Source organism: Cololabis saira, chromosome 4 (assembly GCF_033807715.1).
Source record: "Cololabis saira isolate AMF1-May2022 chromosome 4, fColSai1.1, whole genome shotgun sequence".
NCBI classification, from domain to species: domain Eukaryota; kingdom Metazoa; phylum Chordata; class Actinopteri; order Beloniformes; family Belonidae; genus Cololabis; species Cololabis saira.
Genome location: NC_084590.1, coordinates 25,212,217 through 25,239,399, shown reverse-complemented (window position 1 = coordinate 25,239,399; position 27,183 = coordinate 25,212,217). Strand labels below are relative to the sequence as shown.

At 38.5% G+C, this 27,183-nt stretch overlaps 1 protein-coding gene across 1 annotated transcript; it reads left to right on the top strand.

Moving 5' to 3' along the window:
- Window positions 1–3,782: 3,782 nt before the first annotated feature.
- On the top strand, window positions 3,783–25,423 carry LOC133442515 (CWF19-like protein 2). The gene is made up of 20 exons (XM_061720524.1): window positions 3,783–3,864; window positions 4,389–4,405; window positions 4,658–4,768; window positions 6,487–6,609; window positions 7,071–7,190; window positions 7,571–7,690; window positions 8,670–8,763; window positions 10,380–10,495; window positions 10,938–11,445; window positions 11,680–11,893; window positions 12,945–13,038; window positions 14,067–14,168; window positions 16,115–16,243; window positions 16,732–16,869; window positions 21,697–21,909; window positions 22,919–23,035; window positions 23,153–23,308; window positions 23,439–23,519; window positions 23,650–23,751; window positions 25,091–25,423. The coding sequence occupies exons 1-20, from the start codon at window positions 3,783–3,785 to the stop codon at window positions 25,229–25,231; spliced, it is 2,778 nt and encodes a 925-aa protein (XP_061576508.1). The 3' UTR covers window positions 25,232–25,423.
- Window positions 25,424–27,183: the final 1,760 nt, after the last annotated feature.

Here is a 27,183-nt window from a genome sequence, read left to right as displayed (position 1 = left end):
TAAAAAGTAGTTATGTCTTTTGAATATTAAATAGTGTACCCATATTCAATTGGATTCCTCTCAACCAAAATATACTAAATAATGAAAAATAATTATATTTCAAAATCCATTTTGAAATCTAATCCAAATTGCTATCCTGTTTTAATTGAGTGTTAGTTTGTCTTTAGGATTGTTATTTATGACAAGGCATAATGAAGTCACATTCTGTTATGTCTACAAGGCTGCCACTTTTTACTTGCACACACATGTGCGCACTATGTTTACAAGATATTTCCCCCCTAACACCTACAAGACAGAATAACTTGTAGGATAATGGAGTATTGATGTCTGTGGAGAGATGCATAAATATTTGCTGTGACTCCCTTGTGGCATCTTGTCAATTGTTTTAGCAGTTCATAATCAAATTACCCCTGTGGCTCTTCACTCCCTCTGATCCACAGAGACTAATAAATGATGGTGCTGAGGGAGGGAGAGAACATGCAGTGGCTTTTACTGATTGGGGTGAAGCAGACCGTGTAAAAGAGAAAAACAAATACATCTTTTTAGTATTGTTATTGCAGCATTTGCAATTGTCATCATATTCTCTGCCCAGCTGTCATCTATGTATTTGACAGCCTAGAGGGTCTTTAGACCTTTAAATAATGGGAAATACATACTGAAAAGCTATTCCTTTCCTTGTTGATTACAGTAATAATGTATGATCATAAATGTATACATGACGCACCATCTATCTATCTATCTATCTATCCATCCATCCATCCATCCATATATATATATATATATATATATATATATATATATATATATATATACCGGTGTGTGTGTGTATATATATATATATGTATATTGTATGTATATATACTTTTTTTACAGAACACGTTTATATTTTAAGGAATCGTTCATATCTGTATTTATAAAGTATTTACAATTAATGTCTAGTATACTGTTGTTAAATAGTCTTGATCATGCCTGTAAATGTATGTAGTGTGTTACAGTTTTTCTCAGTCGCTTTGGTGCTATTCTCAGATCACTCTTAACATTTGCACAACACTTAGTGCATTTCTCAGAACAATTATCACAAACTGCAAAACCTAGTGGATGACCTGCAAAAGCGCGTCACTTGCTCAAAATGGATTGTCTATCCCTCAAAAGCAAGTACTCATGTCAATGAAACTGTCAGTGTCGTCAAAATGAGAAGTCCTGTCACCATCGTTTATGAGCATGATAGTCAAATGGCTTTGTCATGTTTTCATTAGGACACTATATTCTCTAAGAGTTTTCTAATGTAAAAAAAAAAGGTCAGGACTTGGTGACACTACCTGAAAATGCTCAAGGCAGAACTATACACTACTTGTACAGCCATTTGAAAACTACAGTAAAGTTACACATTGCTGTAGTTAGGGGAGTAACTGAGTACAAGACACTGAATATGTATGTTTCACATTTTTACTGCATGCTCTTTGCAATTCTACAGCATTGTGCAAAAGAAAAATAAACTACAGTCACTAATTTACTGTAGAACAAACATAAGAAACACCTTTTTGGTAAAGCTGTGCACAAATGTGAACAATACACTATAGCAGTACATATTCTAACTGAACATAGGTACAGTAAATCATTCTGGCACATCCAGACGTTCCTGTCTGTCTGGCCACATATTTTCATCTACATCACAACGGATATCATCCCTTGCAATGCAACGAGGAAAGTGCCCTCTGCATGAATCTGCTGTGATGTCGTCACATGCTGCATCCATGGCTGCTAGCAGGGCCATTTGTGTATGTGGACGCCGGTCATAAACCTTCCACCTCCAAGCAGAAAAAAACTCCTCAATCGGATTAAGGAATGGGGAGTAGGGAGGGAGATACTCGACCAGCATCCTGTGCAGCAAACCACTGCCTGACCAGAGGTGAAAGGTGAAAACGGACATTATCCCATACAACGACATAATTGCTCTGTTGGCCTCCACCCCTCTCATTCTCGGGGATTATATCCCTGTAAAGAGAGTCTAAAAAAGTGAGCAGGTGTTGTGTATTATATGGACCAATGCGTGGGATATGGTGAGGACTCCATTCTCCGAGATGGCTGCACACATTGTGATATTTCCTCCGCGTTGGCCTGGGATGTCAGTGGTTGCTCTCTGTCCTATTCTATTCCTTCCACGCCTTCTACCTTTGGCCAGATTGAAACCCGCCTCATCGATGTAGATGAATGTGTGCAGTGGTTCCCTTGCTTCCAGCTCCAGTACACGCTTTATTTTGAGAGAGAGAGAGAGAGAGAGAGAGAGAGAGAGGAGAGAGAGAGAGAGAGAGAGAGAGAGAGAGAGAGAGAGAGAGAGAGAGAGAGAGAGAGAGAGAGAGAGAGAGAGAGAGAGAGAGAGAGAGAGAGAGAGAGAGAGAGAGAGAGAGAGAGAGAGAGAGAGAGAGAGAGAGAGAGAGAGAGAGAGAAGAATTGCTAGTGTACTGCATGGGACTACACAAAGTAAAACAGTTTACAGTGCTGAAAATTAGAGTATACATAGAAGACATGTTTTACCTGTACATACTGGTGACGGATCTCCTTCACTCTGTCACTGTTCCGGTCAAATGGCACTTTGTACAATTGTTTCATGCGCATTTCATTTCTTTGAGCACTCTATCAATTGTAGCAATTGACACAGATTCAATATTGCCAAATACATTGTTATCCTCTATGACAGCGCTTTGAATTTCTCTCAACCTTATTGCATTGTTTGCAATCACCATTGCACAAATGGCTTCCTCTTGCTGCGGGGTTACACCAATGCACAGTAAACATGAGATATTACTGTATGAGATGTTGGATTACTGTCAAATACTATACATACCTGTTCTCCCTTCGAAATGTTTGAATGATTGAATTCACAGTGGTTCTTCCAACATTTGGCTGCACCCTCCGACCAGCCTCAGCAATGTGAGGCCGTGATTGATAACATGGTCCACAATTGTAGCCCTAATTTCATTAGGAATATGCGTATGTATTCGGCCTCTTCCCCTCTTCCCCTGTTTTGTCCCCTTCCCCTTCCCCTTCCTCCCCGCATCCTCACCCCCTCTTCCACCATGCTGACCTTCCATTTCTGTGTCACAGAATTGTAGAAATGGTACACATGTCTTGCTCGGTCTATATATGCTTGCCAAGTGATGGTTCATGGGATTCAGCCCTGAGTGATTGTGGACAAGTGGCTTGTCATTGGTTGCAACTAAATGCTTCACACACCTCCTCATGAGTGAAAACTGAAGTTCACCTGAGAGCAATTGTTCAATTTAGAGAGATTTCCAGGAAAAAATGATAAAGAAAGGTATTACAGTAAATTAGCTTGACACAATTTGATAACTTGTTCAACAATTTTGTATGTAATGACTAAAGCAATGAAATGAGGACTATTAGTTTTTTAGGAAATGACTATTCAGCGTCCATAAGTATAGTTCATTTTGACTGACATGACATAAACAAATGATAATGTTGTAAAACAGCAGAGAATTGTATGAGAGCAACTGATACATGTCCAAAAGCATTTGCAATTTGTTCAGAGGAAGGAGAAACTGCTACTATGATGTGGACAAAGGACTACATGTTGTGGAGGTTGAACTAATAGTTATGAGAACTTTCATTCTGATCTGAGAATAGCACCAAAGCGACTGAGAAAAACTGTAACGTGCATGTAGTTCTACGGGGACTTCAATACCCACAAATCAACTGTTGTCGTAAACCAGGTCGCTTTACGACTCCCGCAGAGCCGTAAAGCGAGGGTGTCATGGCGACGCATGGAGTCAGTTTTGAGAGCGCTAACTTCATCGAAGAAAGAAAAGAAAAGAAACGGCAGGAACGACAGGAGTGTTGGAAAAGGTACGGACTGCAATAGCAGCACAAGCAGTAGCAGCAAGTTTATATGTACGTGTGTGTTTATACCACTGGCGGCAGCTGTGGCTAACATTATACCCCAGTGAAAGCTAAAGGCTAAAGGCTACCAGCTGTGTCTGCTGTTTTCCTGCGTCTGTATGTAAACATGCACCTCTTTATCGCCCACATGCTCTTCCTCTGGCTCTAACAACAGTTAGTGTGTGTGCGTGTTGACACTGAGCAGATAAATCGTGCTGTAGGGCAGGAGAACAACCAGGCAAACACTGGACCAGACAGATAGCAGACCTGCCGCGTCTTTTACCTTTTATTTTATGTCTTGATCGCAGTTATTCACCTTGCCAGATTTAGCTGTTATCCCAAGTTCGTTCTTGTGATCAAACATGTACACAGTTTTACAAACGAGTGCTATCTTGTAAGGTTTGTTTACACAGACTTGCATAGAGAGGTTGATGGTTCCTGAACGTAAAGAGTGTGAAACAAATCTGGATCTGGTTTGTTGTGGTTCCCAGGAACCAGATCCAAGCAGGTGAGGCAGCGTTCAGTTATTCTGCTCCTCACCGGTGGAACAAACTTCCTGTAGACCTGAGGTCTGCTCCAACTGTCAGCTCCTTTTTATTATTTCACCTCTTTTCTTATCATTTTATTTCATTTTATTTGTTATTTACTGTTTAATTGTATCTTGCTGCTTTAATGTTGATGTAAATCACTTTGAATTACCTTGTGTTGAATTGTGCTCTATAAATAAACTTGCTTTGCCTTATTTCTGTTTTCTGTCCAGGCCAAGCAGCAGTATGAGAGAAAAGAGAAGAAAGAGGAGCTGAAGAGGCAGAGAGGGGAGGATACTTGGGTTCTCCCCGAAATCAACCAGAGGTTGAAGCAGATAGAGGACGTAAGATGCATTTTTTTTTATTTTTTTGTTCAGTGGCATGATTCATTGCTTAAATAGTGCAATGGATAGTGAGATGTGCAAAGTCGTATGCGTTGCACACCAGTGTTCAAAAAGTCAATTCAACCTGAAAAATGTATTCAAAATAAGAAAAGCACATGTTTACATATGCAAATGTATATTTTTATGACTTCCCTGTATACTTTGAATAGGCCCAGAGAAGATTCTGGTAAACATTAGTTGATGCAGGTGGGAAGCTGTGAAGCACAGCTTCACCAACACAGTGAAGAGTGAGGATGTGGTGCTGTTGACCTCGACTGAGGTTGTCATCTGTCGTTCAAAAGGAATATTTCCAGTATCTTCTCAGTTCCATCAACACATCCTCCATAGAGGAAGCTGAGTCTGTGATGGGCTCATCCATTACTATGGCTGAGATTACCAAAGTAGTTAAAAAGCTCCATGCTTTGGATGCTGTAGGCCTGTCTTGGCTCATGTATCTCTGCAACATTGCATGAACTTCAGGTGCAGTTCCTTTGGACCGGCAGACTGGAATGGTGGTTCCCTTTTTTGAGAAAGTTTAGAGAGGATGTGTTCCAGTTACAAGGGTCTCAAACTCCTCAGCCTCCCTGATAGGGTCTGTGCGGGGGTTTTGGAGGAGGGAGTCTTGCTGATAGTCGAAGTGCACATGCATATTTATCATCATATTTAGTCCTATAATTCCTTCAATGCTTTCCTCTTATTACACAATTTAAAAATGTTCTTCTTTTAAAATTCAGTCTTTGTACTATTTATATTTTGTAATGTAGACTAGAATAGACCACATATCGTTACACAAATAATATAATATAACATCATATAATATGTGTTTTATTGTATTATATTATATACTGTACATTTAAACTTTTTGCAAGTTATTTTATTTTAAATAAATATTTTACAGCATCCAAACTAATTTTGGAAATACAGTTGTATACTCTTCTGCATCATACTCTAATTCAGTTCTTTTACACTTTCTCTACCCCTTTAATCAATATATATATATATATATATATATAAATCAAACCTACAGCCAAGAAAGAATAAAGAATTAGTTTCTTTTGATGTACCGGTAGTCACATCAGACATATTTTTCAGAACCAAAAAAAATACCATTTGCTCTTTTACTATAGACGGGAGCAAAACAAAAGTAAAAAAGGGATATAAGGGGACATGTGTTACCCTTGCTCACATGTGGGATTTACTTATTATATTGTGCATGTACTATACATATTATACTATACACACAATCTTGGGTTCCACACCTGTTTATATGAACTAGATCTTAAAGACTCCTTCATGAGCACTGCACTCATCACGAGAACACAGACTGGCCTTTGCCTGTCCTTACACAAGATGATCACAGTCAAAACTGTTCTCCCACGTGGTTCCTCAATGGTGGGACAAGTTACCAGTAACCAGAGTAGCAGAGTCGTCCCTCTCTACGTTCAAGAAGGGTTAAAAAAAATCTTCTTACAAGAACATTTTGTGTCATGAACTTTGCTCTCCCTTTAACTTCCTAAACTGCACTTGTTTGAAAGCTAACTAATCGGCACCTACTTTGTGATCTACTAAGTCACTGTGGCTAGTCACTTGATTTGTATTCCTCTGTTTTAAGTCATTTTGCTAAATGAAATGTAACATAAACGTTTTTATCCAAATAACTAAATGTAAATGCCCAACAGGAGGGATCTATTAAAAAGAAAAAGAAGAAAGAGAAGAAATCAAAAAAGAAAAAGGAGAAGAGGAAGGCCAAGAAGGAGAAATCGACAGGAGAGGCCATCGATGGCTCAAGTGACATTTCCGAGGTAGACGGTTTCCCACTGTGCTATTCTTTGAAACACAATCTCGAGGTAACACCAGAAGAATGACCATCATTTCGACCACACAGGATAGTAGTTATTTGAAAAGTTAAGCAATTCATTTTCTCCCTGACTAACTGGTGATTAATGTTTAGTGAAAATTCTTTGTATTGTAGTTTTCATTGAGAAGTAAAGTTAAACAAGGCTCCTTTTGAAGCTGGGATAAAATCTGGATGTCTTGTTATTCGGGAATGCTGTTTTTAATGGAAGAAATTATCATTAATTTCTCATCATTAAGAAGTTAATAATGCTCCTTAATGATGGTTATCATTAAGTAGTAATTTCATTTGGATGCTGACTGAAAAGAATGTTAGATGTTTGGCTGTTTCTACCTTTCTGTATCACATAATCTTCTGTAAATTCTTTCCCATTATCACTATTCTTTTTCATTGCTGTCTTTGTGTCAGGACTCTGCAGAGGAATGGGTTGAGGCTCAGCCTCAGACACAGTCAAAGTCATCTAAAGCATGGAAAATTCCAGAGGCGTCCGAACCTTCAGCAAATCCCCTCAGCGCAGCCCAGAATCAGGTAGCTTCAATATCCTGTCCCAATGTCAATACAGAATTATGCCCATAGTATGTAATCATGTTTGATATTGTTCAAAAACATTTATTTAAGCTGTCTCCTTTTTAAGATGATTAAATTAATATGATACATTTCACGTTGTTTTTGTCTTCTCACTATTAAAGTCCTTTACTCATTGCCAAGAATACAGAAGAAGATATGTAAACCGGCTTATCTACATATACAGACAATATTTTATTGTTATTTAGCGTTGGAGCTACACATGATCTGCCAAGGAATCATTCCTCCAATCCCCACGAAATTGCAAGGCTTTAGACTTTTTTAAGAATTGTTATGTATTGATATTCCTGTTCATCTCCCTGACTGGTGTGTGTATCATGTAGAGAGACGAATGGATGACCTTTGACTTCCTTGCTATGAAAACCACTTCAACTGCAGAGAAGCGGGCTGAGAAAGAACGACAGAAAGAGGAAGAGAGAGCCAAGGCTCAGGCCATTGAGCAGGTCTGTGTCCCCTTCTGCTGCTGGTCAAGTTTTCCTTTATGGTTAGGAAAGTTGGGTATACATTAAATGTTATCTGTAAAACTGATGTCTTAGGGTGCTTTCACACCTGTGGCCCGTTTGTTTTGTTCCGATTCAGGGGCTGAACCGATACAGTTGTTCCGTTTCTCGTTCGTGGAGTTTGTGTTCACAAGGCAAACGTCTGTACCGTTTCAAAGCTGATAACAAATGCCATGCGCGAACCAGCTGCTCTCTGATTGGTCAAATGAACGCGGAAGGAGTTTTCTCTTCCGACCCCGGCATAAACAACACGCCCCTTTCAGCGCAGCACAGACCGCAGCTGCCGGCTTTAGGCTGATTTATGGTCTGCGTTACACCAACGCAGAGCCTACGGCATAGAGTACGCCGTAGGCTCTGCGTTGATTTAACGCGGAACCATAAATCAGGCTTTACCCATTCATTTATGTGCGCTCGGCGCAGAGCGGAGCCCGGCAGCGGACGAGAGGCCGCCTGCTGCAGCCGGGTTTGCGCTGCGCAAACCCTGCCCGAATTGAACATTGTTTAATTTCAAACAAAGTTTAATTTGTGCCGTGCTGGGAAGACATCTCGCACGTCCAATAGGAGAGGAGTTGGTGGAGCTGGACCGACTCCTCTCCTTGCGCCGCGGTCGCACATACACAATGAATGGAGTTGTCTCGGTTGCTGTGTGGATTACGTTCTCACTCCAAATAAAAAAAATGAACCGTTTCAGGTCTCGATTGGAATCGGGCCGAGACCACCTCTCCTAGGCGATCTCGGAACGCTTGTTTTGTACCGTTTCAGAGCGCGATTGCTGTGTTCACATATACCAAAACGTTCCGATCTTTAGGGGGAAACGCTCCCTGTTCCGGTACAACTGCTTGAAACGCTACAGGTGTGAAAGCACCCTTACTGATGTCACCGGTTGTGCCTCTGTTTTATATTATTTTTGTGGTTCTCTTAGGCTGGGTTGCACAAACTGGAGCTTAACCCATACTGGAAAGATGGAGGAACTGGTTTGCCACCAGAGGAAAGAGCTGGTACTTCTGTCAAAAAAGGTAATACCGTTATTGGATCACGCTGTTTAGGCATCTCTACTAACAGACACCAGAGAAGTTTCTAACCATGTCAAATTTGCCATTTGCCTGCTTTGTTTGTTTTTTTTCTTAGCGCCTCCAGATAAAAAAAACTTCCTGTACATTTTTTGGGGGGGTAATTTCATCTAAAACATTGGTTTGTTTCTGAGACTTGGTTTTCCAGCAGTAACTTCTCATCTCCACATTCATGTATTGACTCCATTTCAGAAGTAGTTCTGTGATTAGGACAGCAGCAGTCATTAGTTGAGGTTGGTGTTTTTAAAACAAGGTTTATGTTGGCACATATAGTTGGAAACAGAAAAATGTTATGCAGTTATATTTGAAAAGAGGTTTTAAGTTTGGGATTCACATAAATGGGTGAGAGTAAGCTGCGCAAGGTTGACAGGTTTATCTGTGCAGCGGAGGAACGGTCTCCTCTACAGCCGGTAAGCCCCCTCTGCTGTAAGCTTTATCCCGACTAAGAGTCCTAGTAAGAGGAAGAAAACAGACATTAGCTTTTCCCTTAAAACTACATACTAAACAAGAATATTGTTTCTTTCATCTTATTTCCCAATTGCCATGTTGTAGAAGTGGGAGATACAGTATATCCTTGATTATTCTATACTTGTTTATTTTTATAGGAAACTGTTTTAAAACAATGATGTACATCTTGAAGTAATGCAGTTCAATTGCAGTAATTTTTAAACCAGCTCCATAAATGATGACGAAAGGGCTTTTTCTTTTTTCTTAACAGAAGTCATATATTAAAAATTAAAAAAAAACAGGCTGATGGACCTTTTTTATTTGCCCTTCAACCTGTCACTTTTCTTCCCCATATCCCTTTCTTTACATTTGAATTAAAAAAAAAAGAGGCCCACCTGTCAAGTGTAAAACGTGCTGTTTGCAAACAATGGTACCTTAAACATCATAAATCATGAAATTGGTAAAGCCTGTGGAACGTAGCATGTAAGGGTTTTTTAGTGTTTTCTAATGTTCTCTCCTGTTACTCTGTTGACCTACAATATAAATCACAAACAGCAGATTGTGTGTTAACATGTTCTCAAACACGCACACACAAAAAAATCTGGTGTTGACCATGATCACAGCCACAGAGACTTTCAATCACAATGTGCATGTTTTTTTTCTTATCTTGACAAAGTTGTATGTACTTCAGTACCACAGTTTTGCAAATTAAATGTATTCAACCTTTGATGAGAGGATTTTCTGGGTTTGTTTTTTTTTTATATCCCGTAGTGTACTCTATTTTTCCCCTCAAGTTTTTTTCCTTCTTTCTGATCACGAACTTTGGATTCAAATGTTTAAAACAGCAGCGTGCACTTACTGTATGTTTTCCTTCTGATTTCATTCCTCTTAATTTTTATTGCATAATTTTTATTTGTAAATGGAACTTACTGACATGTGCTGCAAGCTTTTTATGGATGTGGAATCTAATGAAACTCACTTGAATTTTTTCACTTTTGAAACATCTAGTGAGTTGATATTAGAAGATACTGACTATTTGGTATTGGTTACCGTAAATGGCATATACAAGTTTCTGTGTATTTCTCTGTAAATGTTTTCTTTGTACATTCCTGCAGGCCCAGTTGTGAACGATGCTGGTCTGAGCTGGCTGAGGAAGAGCTATCAAAGGATGAAGGAGCAGGCAGAGAGGGAAAAGCGCAGCGTGGATAACGTGGTGGCGGAGAGATATGGGGTAGGAACTGGATGTCCTCATTCACTTGCACAAATTAGCAGAGACGAACTGTACAGTACATGACAAAGCCACCTTGTGGATTACAATGAGATTCATGCATAAAGACAGTGATTTATATTTTCACATACCCAGTGGAAATGGGAGCAAAAGTGCCTTGTTTAAACAAGTAGATTTGACTAAGAAGGATTTAAACACATGCACTGCTGTTGCATCTATGAATGACTTTTCTGTCTGACATCATGCACTTGGCACCACATGTTCTTGATTGGGCCACTTTTAGTTGACAGTACAGAAGCTGTCTTTGAATTCTTCTGGCCTTTTTTTGGTCAGTAGACTCTCATGTTGTTGATGCTTTGGACATTGAGGAAGAAGTTTTTGATATGCAAAACCTATGAAAAGACACAAAACCTTTAAATTTTACTTGTGTTTTTCCTTTTAACAGTCCGTGGAGGAATTTCAAAAGAGACTTGGTGAGGCTGAGATAGCAGTGTATGGTTATAAGAAAGAAAGCAGAGACAGTTCAACAATAGATGGGTACAGGAGGGGAGAGGAAGGTGCCAGGGAGAGGTGGAGGAGAAGAGAGGAAGATGGACATGGCTCTGTTCCATGGAGAAAAAGCGAACGAGACTCATCACCCCAACACAGAGACAGGTACCATAGCAGGAGAGGAGAGGAGAGGGAGCGGTACCAAAGAAGAGAAGAGGAGAGAGACCGAGACCGAGACCGAGACCGAGAAAGGAGCAAGGACAGGGAAAATGATAGAGGAAGAGACAGGGGCAGAGACAATGAAAGAGAGAGAGATAAAGAGAGAGATAAATATAGAGATGAATATGGAGAAAAAGAGAGGTCAACTGCATCCTCGTCAAGTTCTGGCCATAGCTTGAATCAGCGCTCCCTCTCACTAAAAGGCCGTTTCATCAAACCCTCAGAGGATGATGACAGTGTTGCAGGTGGGTTTATCAAGATTTATTCTTTTATGCGTCTGATAAATCAGGTTTGCTTTTGTTTATTTTTTATAAAAACTTTAAAAAAAAAAGTTTTAAAAGTTTTTTAAATGAGCAGTTTTGGCCAAACATAAGATTAACTTATAATATCAAATATAATTACATCAAATTTAAAAAACACCAAGTCTTAGCATTCCAGACCCAACTTAAACAAGCTTTCTGTTTATTATTCTGGTGCAGTACCTCAGCGCGCTCCTCCAGCAGGGCGATCTACAGGATTCCTGAAACCCAGCTCTGATGATGAGGACTCTGGCCCAAAACACACCAGCATTCCAACCTGGAAGAAAAACGGCACTCCTGCCCATGTACCCGACAGCTGTGAAAAAGCACAGCAGGAAAATGAGAGCAAGGAAGAGAAAGCAGTTAGTGCTTCTCAAGCTTCTGTTTCATCAAGGTGTGAAGCATTTTATTTTCTTCCCTTCAAAAGTAGATTTTCTCTGACATGTATGATAGTTGTGTTTAGGTGTATGCCTCAAATGAGCTGGATCGGAGGGAAAAAGGTATTTTATAAGCTCTGGTAAAGCATCCAAGAGTTTCTTCTCAAAATTTTCAATAAGCAATTTTGATTTTTAAGTTTGTTTTTTTTTTTTGTTTTGTTTTAAGACAAATGGGTATTTTATTAATTCTGTGGTGGACATTGCTCTGCCCCACAAGAAAGTCACAATATTAAACTGCAAAAGGCAAAAATAGTTTACTGTTGTAACAAAAAAAAAGCCAATTTCAAAGGAAATAAGTAAACTTAAAATTTAAAGCATTTATTTAAATACAAATAAGTTTACATGTTATACTTTAGAAGCCCAACATTTATCTCTGTTGTAGGCCAGATGTCCGCCTAATGAGGCAGAACACAGAAAGTTTTACAAAGCAGTGATAGCCTGAGTTGTTTGGGTAAAACTGGAAGTCAGAACCTCTGCAGCATGAAATGAGTGAACAGTGTGCTAGCATAAGGAAACGATGCTATGGGAAGTGTAATCACCTAGAACGACGATTCCCAGGCTGCTGTTGTGATCGCAGTGAGGGGGCACAAGAACTCTAATGATTATAACAGATAAACACCATGAAGGGGAAGCAAACAGCTAAATGTTTCAATTACAAAAACATTAGAAGTGAGTTTACTGTTAACGGAATATAATGCTGTTGTTTGGTTGGAATAACTGATTAACTGAAACCAGGGGTTCAGAGGTTGAATTACCATTAAAAAATGTCTCCAGTGGAAGATGGAGATGAAACACTGAACAAGAGACTCAAGGTGTCTGTATCACATGTGTTATAATGTGGAAAATTTCATAAACCAGGTAGATAAATTCAGGTATTTTTACAGACTTTTGAAAATTTCCCATAAGGTCGTATAAGCAGCGTTTTGTTTAAAATCTGACCTTAATACATGTTGTCTTTTTTTGTCTACCTTTCAAACACTCCTCCTAATGTTTGCCTGCAACTGAAAGTGAGGAGGAAGAGGAAGAGATGCCTTTGTTATCGGAGGATGAGCTAAACAAACTGGGGTCCAGGCTGATAAAGGCAGAGATCATGGGCAACACGGTGAGTCAGTTCTCTGTTTTTGTTACTGTAGAATGTTACATTCCAGAATGAAAAGAACATGCCCTAAGATGTGGTTTACTCCTTGGGAGTGATCAGAACAACTTTCTTTGATCTCAGCATTTCCTATCTGGCTGTGACTGGTGGATTGTGAGATCAGGGAGTGATATGTTTATGTTGTGGTGATGGGAGAACTGAGCCCCAGAATGGCTGAAGGAGGTGGCCAAGGAGAAGGTGGTGTGGGCCTCGTGCTCTATGCCTCAGTTTGCTCATAGTTTATATTTTTAATCGTCAAATGAGCTATGGGATCTATGGTTTATTTATTTAAGGTAGATACAACTTAATGACCATCCATTTAATGTTATGTAGTCTCCTCTTGTTCTTTATCTCTCACAGCACCAAAGGAATCCATGAATTTATAGTGTTCGTTAATCTGTACGCTCCACTCCTCTTCTGTCTAAATGTGTCACTGTTAAAAACGTGTTTCAACACTGTCTTTTACAAAACAAATACACATACCCTAACCCCGATAATGGGAAGTAAATCAATAAAACTAATAGTTCCAAACTTCTTTGTGTCCATGCTTTTGAGTTTCTGCAAAGGCTGAATACATTTAACAGTTATGCTCTTTGCTTTTATACCCTGTATCTGTCACGGCATGCAGTGGCGTAAGCGGTTCTCCTATACGTCTGCCTAAGTTGTCTCTCCCTCTTCTGCAGTGTATTTCTTTGTCATATATACATAAAAAAATAAATAAGAGATATTAAATGTCCTTGAAAATGCATCAGCAAGCGCATTCTAGTTTTAGAGATTAACATCCACTGTCCTGTATAACTGTCAGACTGTTCTTCTCCAAGCAGCGCAATTGTAAAACTGGTTCATATACGTATTAAAAAAATTGATTTCTGATGTTTGTTTCCTTGTGTAAACATTTTGTGCATCATCGAGAAACCCTGTACATAATTTTGCTTTATGATACTGAGAAGAGGAAGTTTATTGTTTAAAATACATTGGTGCACGTGTATTTTCAGGCCATGGTTGAGAAGCTGAAGTCACAGCTGGCGGCAGCTCATAAGGCCAAGGAAGAACACGCCACTAGAAAGAAGCAACATGAAAAGGATCAGTCAAGTCAGGTCTGTAGATGCTGTTTCCAAGTCTTTGTCTTAGACCCTTTTTTGACTGATATGGTTCCAGTTCTGCTTTGGAGTCACGGTGTAACTCAGAAGTAGTTTTTTTGTATTTCAACAACATATGTGCTAGCTCTTATTTCAGGAAAACCAGCGCTGAAGTACTACTAACTCTTGGTGTTGAGCAAAGAATCACTCAATTGTCTTAATGTTTTAGTATTGCCACTCTGCATTTCTTAATGCCACCTTTGTAAATGTATAAGTTGTTTCAGGACTGTTTTTATTATTTTATTTTTTAAATAATTCAAAATATTGGTCTGTCAAGCCAAATTCCCCCCAAAACCCTCCAAAAAATGGTAACATAAGATGTGAAAAAAACTTTGGTGATTAGAAGTCTTGAACACTTGGATGAATACTTTGTTGTAAGATTAACTACTGACTGCTTCTTTTATCTCTTGTCCAGTCTAAAAGCTATCTAAACAAGTAAAACTACTTAATATATTTTCTAAAGCTCACCTGATGCAGAAACTCAGAGAAACAAACATCAGGTTACAGTAACACACTTAGCCTTTTCTTCATATTTACCTAAACTCGCCTGTTCTGTCAGCTTTCCAGGGAAATTTGCTGGTTAGCACTTTCATCTTACTGTTTGAAAACTGTTCCTGCTGCACATTTCAGCAGACCTCTGATGAGGGACAATGGCCCGGTTTCCCAGATCAGTTAAGTAGTTCTTAACAGCGAAAGACTTCTTTCAAACCATCTTAAGGAGCCTGTGAAAGAAGTCTTTCGCTGTTAAGAACTACTTAACTGATCTGGGAAACCGGGCCAATGTCTTTCGGTTTGTGAACAGCTTTCTTTTACCAGAGGTCAGACAGTGTGTCCTGCGTTTCATGCATCACTATGTTTCTTAAAGGGAACACAGAAGGCAACGTCCTTGAAATGTTGGCAATGCCTCATGTACTCATGCTGGCATTCTTTTTTTCTTTCTTATCACACACACTTGCATATGTGTGCGGATGAACAACAACAGACCTCCAACAGAAACTGAGAACTTTCGTACTTTATAAATACTTGGAGACCAATCTTTGATAACTATTTGATCTTTTTGCATGTTAGGCCAGTTTCCTTCTTAAGACCAACATGAAATACTATAGCTTTTGAGAAAATGTCGTAATTCATGGGTTTTAGTGCACTTTGTAGCTGAGGAGTACTTAAGCACTCTGTGGGTACAGTCCTGAAAATTGGCAGAGTTTTGGCTCGTCGTCTTCACTGTTCTTATTTCTGCTTTGGCTCATGTTAATGTTTGCACTGTATGTGATGCTTTGAAAGGCATAATTCTGTGGACTTGAACAGATAACTGTGACTCTCTTGTCCTGTGCTGCACTCACCCTGCTCTTGTTTCTTGAGTCAGTCCCCATTTCTCTGGTTACACTGATTTCTCTTGCCAATTAACATCATTTATACGTCATCAAAGTGAAGAAATGCTTAAACAAGCACCGCACTATATTGCTATAAAGATTAATGTCTACATTTATTTGCACAAATTCATCATCTCTTAATAAGAAGTTAACTTTTCAATTTTACTGTAACACAAACCTGGACGTTTCTGTAAAATCTGCTATTTTTATTTTGGAGTCCAGAACCTTCAACTTCTGAATATTCACTTTGAAATTTAAAAAGAGATAAAAGATTATTAGAATGCCAAAACCATTATTTTAAAGTCAGTGTTTCCAACTCAGACTTGTTGAATTAAAGGTCTGTCTTCACATAAGCAGTTGTGTATTTAGTTATGATCAAATCTAGCATTGATTGCGTGGCGCTGATGGTATATAGTGATGATTTTCAGAACACCTTTTCAAGCTTTCATTATTTGCTAAATGCTAAATCAAGCATATAAACAGCCATATTGTTGTGGATACACAAAAATAATCAGTGGTGTTTTGTTTTTTCAGGTCACAGGTGGCTCTTCTGAAGACCAGGAGGTTCTGCTGTTCAGAACTGATCAGTCAGGTCGGGCCTGGCCAGTCAGGGGCCCCTCTGGCCCGCAGGAACCTCATGGAGGACGGCGAAAGAAAAACAAGGTAAAAGAGTGGGATGATGCTTGGCAAGAATATAGATAAACAGAAAACAGGACAGCTGTTTGGAAACTACATTTGAGATACCGCACATACCGCTTCAGAGGGTCTCTTAAACGGTTGCTGTTAGATTTGAGAAAATGTGCAGCAAGTAACGTTTATGTTCTGTCATTTGTTTATTACTTACTATTAATCAAATTGTGAAATGAGTGCAGGGACTTGTCTCTGAGATGAAGTGTACAAAAAGTAAACAAACCTGTCAAGTACGTTTTCTGTTTATACTTATTATAAACTTATAACTGGCTAAGGATCTTCCTTTACCATCTTTCTTGTTTCTCTCTAGTAAGCTCTCCTTTTCTTTTTCCCATCCTTACTTGTAAACCTATGATTTGGTGTGTACTTGGGATAGATTTAAAGGATATTTATGCTTTTTTTTTTTTTTTGCAGGGAATCGTTTTGCTCACCATTGTCTCTTTTGTTGTCTCTCCTTCCAGATTGAGACCCATGTTGATGGGGAGCGTGTGCGCTACTTCCAGGATGACGACAATGTTGGCCTGAAGGAGATGGTGAGGAGAGAGAAGATGAGCTCTGCACAGGATCAGAATGCCCTCTACTCTCGTATGGCTGCCAAGGTAAGAAAATGTTTTACTACAGCCTTGCATTCGCTTCATAGTGTGGCTACAACTCTTTAGTTTGTCTTGTAATGTTTTTGTGAGGTCTATTTCTTGAATTTTCAGTGATTAATTTGTACACTTTTGACAATTGCATTAAAATGTAACTGGAGTAGGGTAGATCAGGTCTTGCTGGTGTAACTTGAATAAAGAGTACACTTACATGTATGACAACTTTCACAACATTGATGATTTTCACCAAAGGTTGCTCTTCCCTACAAACGGGGAAAAGAGCCAACCTGTTCTTTTCTCCTCATAGATGTTAGTCAAAATATTTTGTAGCCTGAACCAGACAAAGTTTTGTTGTGTAACATTTCTAGCGATCCATGAGCATAAATTCAGTTAAAAATTCCCAACACATTTGTGTTGACCAATGAGCAGATAAATCATTGTGTGCTCTCAATTCTTCAAATAAGTGACATTTCCAAAAAGTACCTTCATCTTGCAGCCTGTCATGTTTTGATGCCGTGGGCGTTATATGTTGTTGTTTTTTGCCATAGTTGGGAAACAGGTGTGCATTTGACCCCAGTCTGCAGCTTGTCTCATTATATATCTGTCCTTCTTTAGTTGATTCTGAAGCTGATGGTTATTACCCTTGTTAGAGATGGATTTCAGTGGACTGTTCCATTTCTGATCCTAGTTTGAAACGATGAAGTCAAAACCATGTAACTAGGGCTCATCGCTGGCTATACATTAGATAGCTGTGATTGAACTTTGATAAAAACAGTGAAAGGACCAACATTGTTGATCTACCAATATACACTAAATGCTGCTTTTTTTATGTATCATATTTGGGAGATTAATCACCCATCTGCAGCAATAAGAGCAAAGGTAAAGGAAAGCAGTTCTGCACAAGTATGGTTCTGTGTTTACATGAGCATTACCCAGACTAATTCTGTCACATCTCTGACTTGAGGAGGGCAAGGATAGGCATTTAGGATTTGTTCTGTTACATTTGGTGTTTAGCTCCATGTTATAATTCATTTTCTCACCACTGCTCACTACTCATCTCAGTTTGCACTGTTTCATCCACTGTGAGCTTGACATCGACATTCACCACAGATGGGTACTGGCATGTTGTGATGCGTCTGTCAGTTTATCAGCAAATTTACAGGCTGCATCCCTCTCAGAGCCAAAACACATTTTTGAGAGGGAGACAGACAGAGAGAGAGAGAGTGGCTTGATTAAACAAAAGGATGGACGAGTTACCATGGCAATAAAAAAGATGTTATTAATATTTGTCCATGGTATTTTTTCTTTCTCTGACTATCTCTTCCCTCACGCACATGTAGTGCGAAGTGTATAAAAATACACACAGTTGCACTGCACCTTTTTAAAGAGTGACACTATAAATAGATCTACGGTTACCATGGCAGGGCTTCTATAAATATCATTACTAATCATAGCTATAGACTGATGATCTTACGGAAAGAAAACTGCATTGTGTCTCTGCATTTCAGTTGAGTCTCGTCTTTAGCCTTTCCTCTCAGTCTCTGTCACACATTCAATAATTGTTTCTCTAATGCTGTCATGGCCACATTCATCTATTTCTCCTTTTCTTTCTAAATCTTTCATCACTAACTTCCTTCCCCTACTCTCCTTACCCCTTTATTGAGTCAAGACCAATCTATGATCTGCGTGCGTGAGTGCGCGTTATGGGAATATGGCATTTTACTGAGAGCCTTTATTTTTGATCCTTCATAAATTGGTTATAAATCTGAATGAGATTTTCATTCATAATAAGCACACATAATTAACACAAAAACATTCAATTACATATCTATTGGTTGTTCTCCCATTCTTCTTGTTCTTGTTTACCATTAATCGTTCCCCTTCAGTTGATTCCTTTACTCCCATGTCTGACATAGTCTATTTTTACGCGTCTATGCTGGTGACAGCTGTGGCCAAAGGCATGATGTTCTTGCTCAGTTTGCACATCTATTACACGCTCATGAACTCAAAATCTCAGGAATGCCTGGAAGGAATTTCTCCAAATTTGCTGCAAATGTTGATTTTGGTTCTTAAGAATGAATTGTTTTTTGTTTGTTTTTTTAATAAAAAAAAAAAAAAAAAAAAAAAAGAGTGAACTGATTTACAGTTTGGTGGTGAAATGACTTGGTCATTCTGACCTCTTGTTTTTAATTCAATAATGCACTAATATCTGATTTTTCACAGATAACCAGCCAGGATTTATACAAAAAAGATATGGCTAATGTTTAAAAGTTAAAGGTGAACTTCAATGCTGGCTATTACTCAGCACAACTCTATCTGACATTTGACAGGTTTTGTTAATGGATGAGACCAATCCGATTTTACAGATATTATTCTCTGTGTTAAAAACGTGTGAGAACCGTCCTCATTTTAGATTTAGTGGATTCTTGCAGCAATATGCATATTTGAAGAATCATCTGCTATTGTAGCGACACCTTCGTGTTCCAAACAATATTAAGATGTTTTTCATGAGGTAAGATAAGATTCAGGGACAAAACATTTTTAAAATGAACAATTTTCCTTGATTCGGTGTAATTTAGGTTTTGATACACTTGATTTACATAAATATGCAAATGTTTAAAAAAACAAACAAATGATAATTTCTTTAAAGATGACATTGGGTATCTATCCTGAAATACCTGAAATAAAACACCAAAAATATCACATGATACGTTAAAAGGAAAAAATGCATTTGATAGTTCTTATAAATATCGTTCACTAAATTCTGTTCCTCATTTACACCTTTAGCACATATGTCTGTGTTTGTTTTTACGTCAGTTTCTATTGCTATATTTGGTTGATAAGCTGTGTTTAGTTGATTTTTGTTTAATATACCTTTTATCTTAAAGCCAAATCTTTCCAGATGTTCTTTGATTTTACATTGTAAACTGTGCTGGCAGTTATGTGGGCATGTTATCTAGCAAGCATCAATGGTGAGGCCGCAGGCTTATCTGCTATTTTCACTACTCTGAGCATAGCAGCGAACTGCTCTAATGCTCACATGGACAGAAATATAGCCTGAGGGGTTAACTCAGTCCAGTCCTCCTTAAATGAAAACACAATGGCACAATAATCATTTAATTTGCATTTTGCTAATTAATCTTGAGGGGAGTGGACAAAGTTGAAGTTAGAGATACTTTACTATTGCAGAAGGGCTCTCTTAATTTAATTTGGATTCAATTTCTCTGCCAGTCATGGCCGAACGTGATTTTTGAGGAGGAATATATTTACGAAGTATGGTTAAACTGCCATGAATGAGTAAACTATATGCTGCCATACTGGCTTGCAGAACAGAAAATCTTGAGTTTTCATTTAAAAGACTTCAATGATACATTCAACCGGTAAACCTTGCTCATTTTGCAGTTGTTCAACGTGAGGCTTTGAATTTATGTTGTTATGGTCCTATGGGAAAAGATGTTACCCATCTCTGCATTAATGGTCTTGCTTTGGACACCACAACTGACTTTTTTTTTTATCCATCACTCATTCAAATGTTTTCCTGAAAAAAAGATAAAATATTGCACCTTATTTTCATGGAATACATTTGCACAAGATCTATGAAAAAAACACTTTTTAAACAGGTATACTGTGGTCCATTTCTTTACTAAAACACACGTTTTTTTTATCACGTTTCTCTCTTCTCTCAGCTTATTGCAATATTGACAAGTCACATTGTTAAATGCATCAATGCATAATTGATCATTAGCTGACTCTTGTTTAAACAATGAGATGAAAAATGAGGGCTGATAGCATTGTAGATTTATAACTACCATATAATACCTAATTAGTCAACAAGCATGGTTATACGTGTTGGCATCTGAGTTAGAATAAAACAACTGTTTGCAATTGGCCCACTACAGTATGTGCATACTTCCATGCAGTCTACACACACACACTTCCTCCTACACTGCCACTAAACTAATCCAATTTTCACTCTCACACACTCACTCCTACACAGCAAGACACACACACACACACACACACACACACACACACACACTCTTGAGGCATTCCTAACACCTCCCAACCTTGCATGCACACACATTGCAACCTGTTGCCCAGTCACCATGGTGACAAGACTCGCATGTAGAAATGTCGGAGTCAATCTGTGTGTCCCGCTTTGTAATGTGGACAGTGTGAGACTGACCAACAAGCAGCCCAAACACATCAATGGCACAGTGTGGTATGTTGGCATGCCGGTGGGGATGCACCTCCATCTTCCATTAAGTGAAATTACAGTACCTTCCAGTTTTATGGATAGTTTATATTTGCAGGGCATTTTTACAGTGACTTTGTCTTCAATGGAAGTGGTCAAAACGACATTTGCGTTTATTTCTTTTACATAAAAAGTTAAACTGGGATTTAATAAAAAATAAATAAATAAAAATGTACTAATGCACAGGCAATTACTTGTCATTTACAATCATAAGAGTATTGTGTGTGTGTGTGTGTGTGTGTGTGTGTGTGTGTGTGTGTGTGTGTGTGTGTGTGTGTGTGTGTGTGTGTGTGTGTGTGTGTGTGTGTGTGTGTGTGTGTGTGTGTGTGTGTGTGTGTGTGTGTGTGTGTGTGTGTGTGTGTGTGTGTGTGTGTGTGTGTGTGTGTGTGTGTGTGTGTGTGTGTGTGTGTAATTATTTTTTTTATGTATATGATGACAATTACAAATCACAGAAGTGTAAAGCCCATTTGGCAAGGAGACTGAATTCCATACCATAATCCCTTTTTTCTGTTTGTCTCTCTCTTTTTTCTTTCCCACCACTTTCGTCGTCTACATCATCACCACTCCACTCAACGATCCAGATGATGGGGAAGACAGATGGTGACAACTACACGCTGGATGACATGTTTGTGTCGAGTGCAGCGCAGCGGGAGGGCGAAGGGAGGGAAGAAGAGAGGATGAGAAACAAAGCCATCCAGGAGAGCAGGCTGCTGGCTGCCTCCATGGATAAATGCCAGTACTGTTTCAGCAGCAAAGGACTGCAGAAGCATCTCATAATCGCCATTGGGAGCAAGGTAAGGGACAGTTCATGTTGGCTGTTTTTAAACAGGGCAAGGGAGTCTGTGAGTCAGCAAGAAAGCTACGTATAAAACAATTATCCAAACCATTCTTTGGTCTGTGCTTCTTAATCATAAGAGTTTTTCAGGGTCCCCCCCCCCCCTTTTTTTTTTAAAATGGGTTATAAGGATCACACAAACACACTGTTTTTAAAGTCGCATGTGTTGAAATTCTGGGATATTGTCAAACTAAAAACTCTACAAATCATATTCAAAGCGAGAACTGATTCACTTCCAGGGAATTTACAGAAAATGTTTTGTGACAGGGAGGGGGGTTATAATTTAAGAGGAAAATTTAATTTAAAAAAACAATGTTTTCATTCTAAAAGGAAAAGCATGTGTATCTCAGTTGTTGGAGTGGATTTATGGAATGGGTTGGGTGATGGGTTGAAGCAATGTACAAATATAAATCAATTTAAAAAACGATACAAAAAGGAAGTTCTGGGAAGTTATTTGGTTGAGGAGGATTTATGTTAAGGCAATATGGTGTTTGTTAGCTGCTTAGGTGCAAAGGCACAACTAATGGGAAAATTGGTAGCCTATTAGGTAATTGCAGCTATTTATTATTAATATTTATGTTTAATTTATGATAGAGGTAACAAAGGGGCAGGGTTAAATAAGTTTTACTTCAACCTGCTCCTTTTCGGACACTGTTTTTTTTTTCCCCCTGTTTGTGTTACGTTTTTGTTGTTGTTGCTTTTTTTCTGTATGTTTTGAATTTGTTTTAAAATCTTATATTTTTTTATGTGTTCGAAATCAATCAATCAATCAATCAAATGTATCATATTTTCATTATTATTGTAATTAATGTAATTGTTGTAACATTGTTGCAAACAGAAACACTCTTGATTTCTTCAAATATTGTTTTCAATAATGTTGCTTTGCCAGACACATAATCCAAAACTCAAGTACAAAGTCATTTGTTGGTCATTGTTGGTAATTGTTGTCTTTCCAATCACGTTTCCAGGTATATCTGAGCCTGCCTGCTGGAGTATCCCTGACTGAAGGCCACTGTCTCATCTGCCCTTTTCACCATCACTCCTCTGCCACTGGACTGGATGAGGATATCTGGTCAGAAATGCAGGTTTGTCAATCAAAACCTCATCAATCCACTTTGTAAAGTAGTGACTGTTGTATTTTGGCGTCACTTGACGTCAGGCTTTAAAAGCTGACTAAATTCACTTCTTTTGGTCCTTTTCAGGTGTTCAGACGTACTTTGGTGCGTATGTTTGAGACCTTAGAGTTGGACTGTGTGTTTATGGAAACGTACATGAACCCACGCAGAAAACAACACATGGTCCTGGAGTGTATCCCACTACCCCGGGAACTGGGTGACATGGCACCCATATATTTCAAGGTTTTTGCCTCATCTCTGTTTTACACAAAGTTAATTTGACCAGTTTTTATACAGTTTTATACTCTTGGATAGGCTTGAGTTTAAATCAAAACTGACAACTCATAATAGACTTTTTTGTGTGTGCTCTTAGAAAGCTTTAATGGAGTGTGATGAAGAATGGGCCATGAACAAGAAGATTGTTGACCTCTCTTCAAAAGACGTCCGTCAAGCTGTAAGTCTTTAACGCTGATCTCAAGTCCATGACTGATGATTACTGTCTCATCTTGTCTCATATTGTTTCCATATTTAGAATTTTCTTCCCTGTATTTTAATTTACTTGTTATTATTTTATGCCCTTGTAGGTTCCTCGTGGTTTGCCATACTTTGCTGTAGATTTTGGACTGCAGGGAGGTTTTGCTCACGTCATAGAAAATGAGCAGAAGTTTCCCCATTACTTTGGCAAGGTCAGTGTTGCATTAAGACTATTAAATATTCTGCGGCTTCATGCTCTTCTCTTGCTTTAGCATGTCGAAGTCGCAGTCATTTAGTAACATTAAATTATTGAGATCTTATCTACAATTATGTTCATCATCCTGTAACTTGACTACACCTGACTTTTACCTGACTTTAAAACACTTGTTTTTAGTTTGTCACGGCAGTGCTGATAAAAATGATGACAAACAAAATGGAGACATGTATTTTCGTTTTTGTCTTTTGTTTTTTCTTTTTAATAAATTGGCAGAGTTGCAATACAGCAACTCTAAGTGATTTCATAAAGATCTGTTGATGACATATTTGACAAATTCCACAACAGATTTTTCAGCTTCACCTCCATCAGTATCTTCCCAGTCCTGATCTTTCTCCAATCTTTCTCCATATAATTTTCCCTTTGTAGGCCACTCAGTGAAAAACCTGAACTTCAAAAATATTAACCGTATCAAATTATCTCTGTATGTCTGTTTATTGAAGTTACCAAATGTGGTAATTTGCTGAGGATGCACCAATCCTGCTAGTCCTGAATCTAATGCTGATGCTGGTTTTGCATTTTGGCCAATACCTGATGCTGACTTTATTATATCGATGATATCTGGAACAAACTAGAGCAACAGGCTTTATTTAAATCTTAGTTTCTCAGCTTTGTGAAATAAAGTGTAAGACATCACACAGAGGCCCTACGATAGACTGGCAACCTGTCCAGGGTGTAACCCCCTGCCTCTCGCCTGATATTAGCTGGGATAGGCTCCAGCAGACCCCCGTGACCCTGCAAAGGATGAAACGGGTATAGAAAATGGATGGATGGATGGATGGATGGACATCACAGAGATAAATGTACTGAATTGTTGAGTATTATTAAAAATACTGGCAATAAAAGTATTTAAACCCCTTCAAATGTAATGCTTTTTGTCAATTAATTTTCCATGAAGTCAGTGATCAAATGTCAAAGTAATAAAAAAATCTATATTTGCTTTCAACGCATTTCCTCCACTACTGTTAATGTTTACTGTGGTCAATAAAAAGACGAGAATATAATCATTTTTTGTGTTAACCTCATAGATATTGCTTTGTTTACATAGTGTAAATGGATTCGTCCCGTTATCCGATGCCCAGTCTCGCTATTTAAATATCAGGCCTGATTTAAAAAAAACTCAATGTTACTGTTGGTACTGATGCATCCCTACAATTTGTTGGATAAAGGGTTACTACAAGAATTGATGGTGTTCATTATTTGAACATTGTCTTTCAAGTCATTTTATTATTTTTTTCAGCAACAGTGAAAATGATTAACCTGTCTTTCCTTTACAGGAAGTAGTAGGAGGCATGATGGACGTGGAGCCACGTCTTTGGAGAAAATCGATCAGAGAGAATTTTGATGATCAGAGGAAAAAAGTCCTGCAGTTTGCTCAGTGGTGGAAGCCATATGACTGTACCAAGACCGAGGGATAACTGAACAGTCGTGGAGCCTCAGCTGAGTTGTGAGGAGGAAATAGGCTGTGCTGTTTTCCAGGGCAGGAATACATTGTTGACACTGTTTAACTGTGCTTGAGTTTGATTTAAACTTCATTGTCAAGTTTATAATGTGATAACATTTTAATAAAAATAAATTAAATGGCATTGCTGTTTTAGGTAGTGTTTCTTCTTTTTTGTTTTTTTAAATGTAATGTTGGTTTATTAATTAACGCCCCAGTAGTGTATTTCTACCAAGGTGCTGGTGGAGCAGATGTGAGATGGAGTGAACCTCTTCTATTGGTGCCCTGCTCTCAAGTTTCAAGCCTCTTATGCCTATTCTGCCCTTCATTGCTCTCTAGCTCTGGGATTTACTTTTTGATGCTGTGGCTTCCTGATCCTTTGCAGCTGTCGCTTAATTCTTGGAGGTTTTGGTAGCATCACAGACATGTGGCAAGTGTATATGCACATGCATGATATCACAGCTGCACAACCTTCACACTTGAGCAATCTGCAGCAGTGCCCTGACTCATGGCCCCATCTTTTTTTTCTCTTCTTTCTTTTTCTCAGGAAGGTTATTGGCACTTTGATTAGTTCAGCACTTCAGAAACTCGCCTTATTTTTAAATTTCACTTCAGGAAACGTTTAAAGATATAGCCTATTTATAAAATGTTGGGTTTGGGTTTTTTTATGCTAAATCTGTACCAATTGCAAAAGAGTGTTTGTATTGCAGTGTACCACTGTGAGGATGGGGAAAAATGTATCTGTTATAGTTAAATTAGTCTTATTTTCCACATATTTTAAATACCTTATGTTCATATTTTACAGCTCAGATGGGTAAAATGAAAACCTTTTCATTTTTTCATGATCTACTGTCATATGATTAAGGGTAGAAAGGCTATTTTTCTCATACAAAAACAACTTCATCTAGTAATTATCAGGTCTTAAAATGTGTAAATACAACCTCAGATGAAAAACATTTGACCAATGACATTATATCATTAAGGCTGTGTCATTACAGACTTGTGTCGACCTTGATGTCATGCTGATGGCGACCATTAATTTGAATCAGGCGTGTTAAAGCAGGGCAACATCTAAAACGTGCAGGACGCCGGCCCTCGAGGACCTGCTGCATCATGAATTGCGAGTGGGTTGACGCCTGGACTTTGGTCCATTGTAGAAACTTGATTCATTGCTTTTTACTTTTATTTTAAGCCATTCTGTTGTGGTATCCCCCAGTTACAACAAAGCTTTAGCTTTTGGATAGGTTTCCTTGCATTTGACTCTTTAATATTTTGGTCAATTTAATGACTGCTGATTGCACAATCCCGCATCATTGTTCCTCTACCACTGTGCTAGCTGGTATGAGGTGTCTGGTTTTTTACCAAACATGGTGCTATGCATTTAAGTCATCTCATACTGACTTATTTCCTGGAAACCCTTTTAAACAAGTCATACTTCTGCAGTCAAATGTCTTATTGTACTGTCATGACCTTTAATGTTTAACGAGCTGACTGATGCCTGTTGATGCTGAGATAAAGCTCTGTTAGATCTGTGAGCATTAAATGGTCTAATTTGGAGGTGAATTCGGGATGTCCAGTGCTGGGAGATTGGCATCTGTTTCGAATATTCTTCAACTTGTGAATAATCTCTCTCAGTGTACAATGATGGACTCATAAAAAAGACCTCAAACTCTTCCCACTGCCAATGTCTTTGATCCTCGGCAATGCATACCTGAAAAAAGGTGGTCACACCTTTAGATGATCATTAATCGAGTTATTTGATTAAAAAATACCAGGCTGCAGCTTTCCTTTGTTTTTATGGTAGCAGTGCATTTAGAGTCTTGCTTACTGACTCAGCATATTAACTTATTATACAATAATTAATGTCAAGAATATGTTTATGTAAGATTGTATTCAAATTTTAAAATTTAGAAAGACACAGGTGACCGC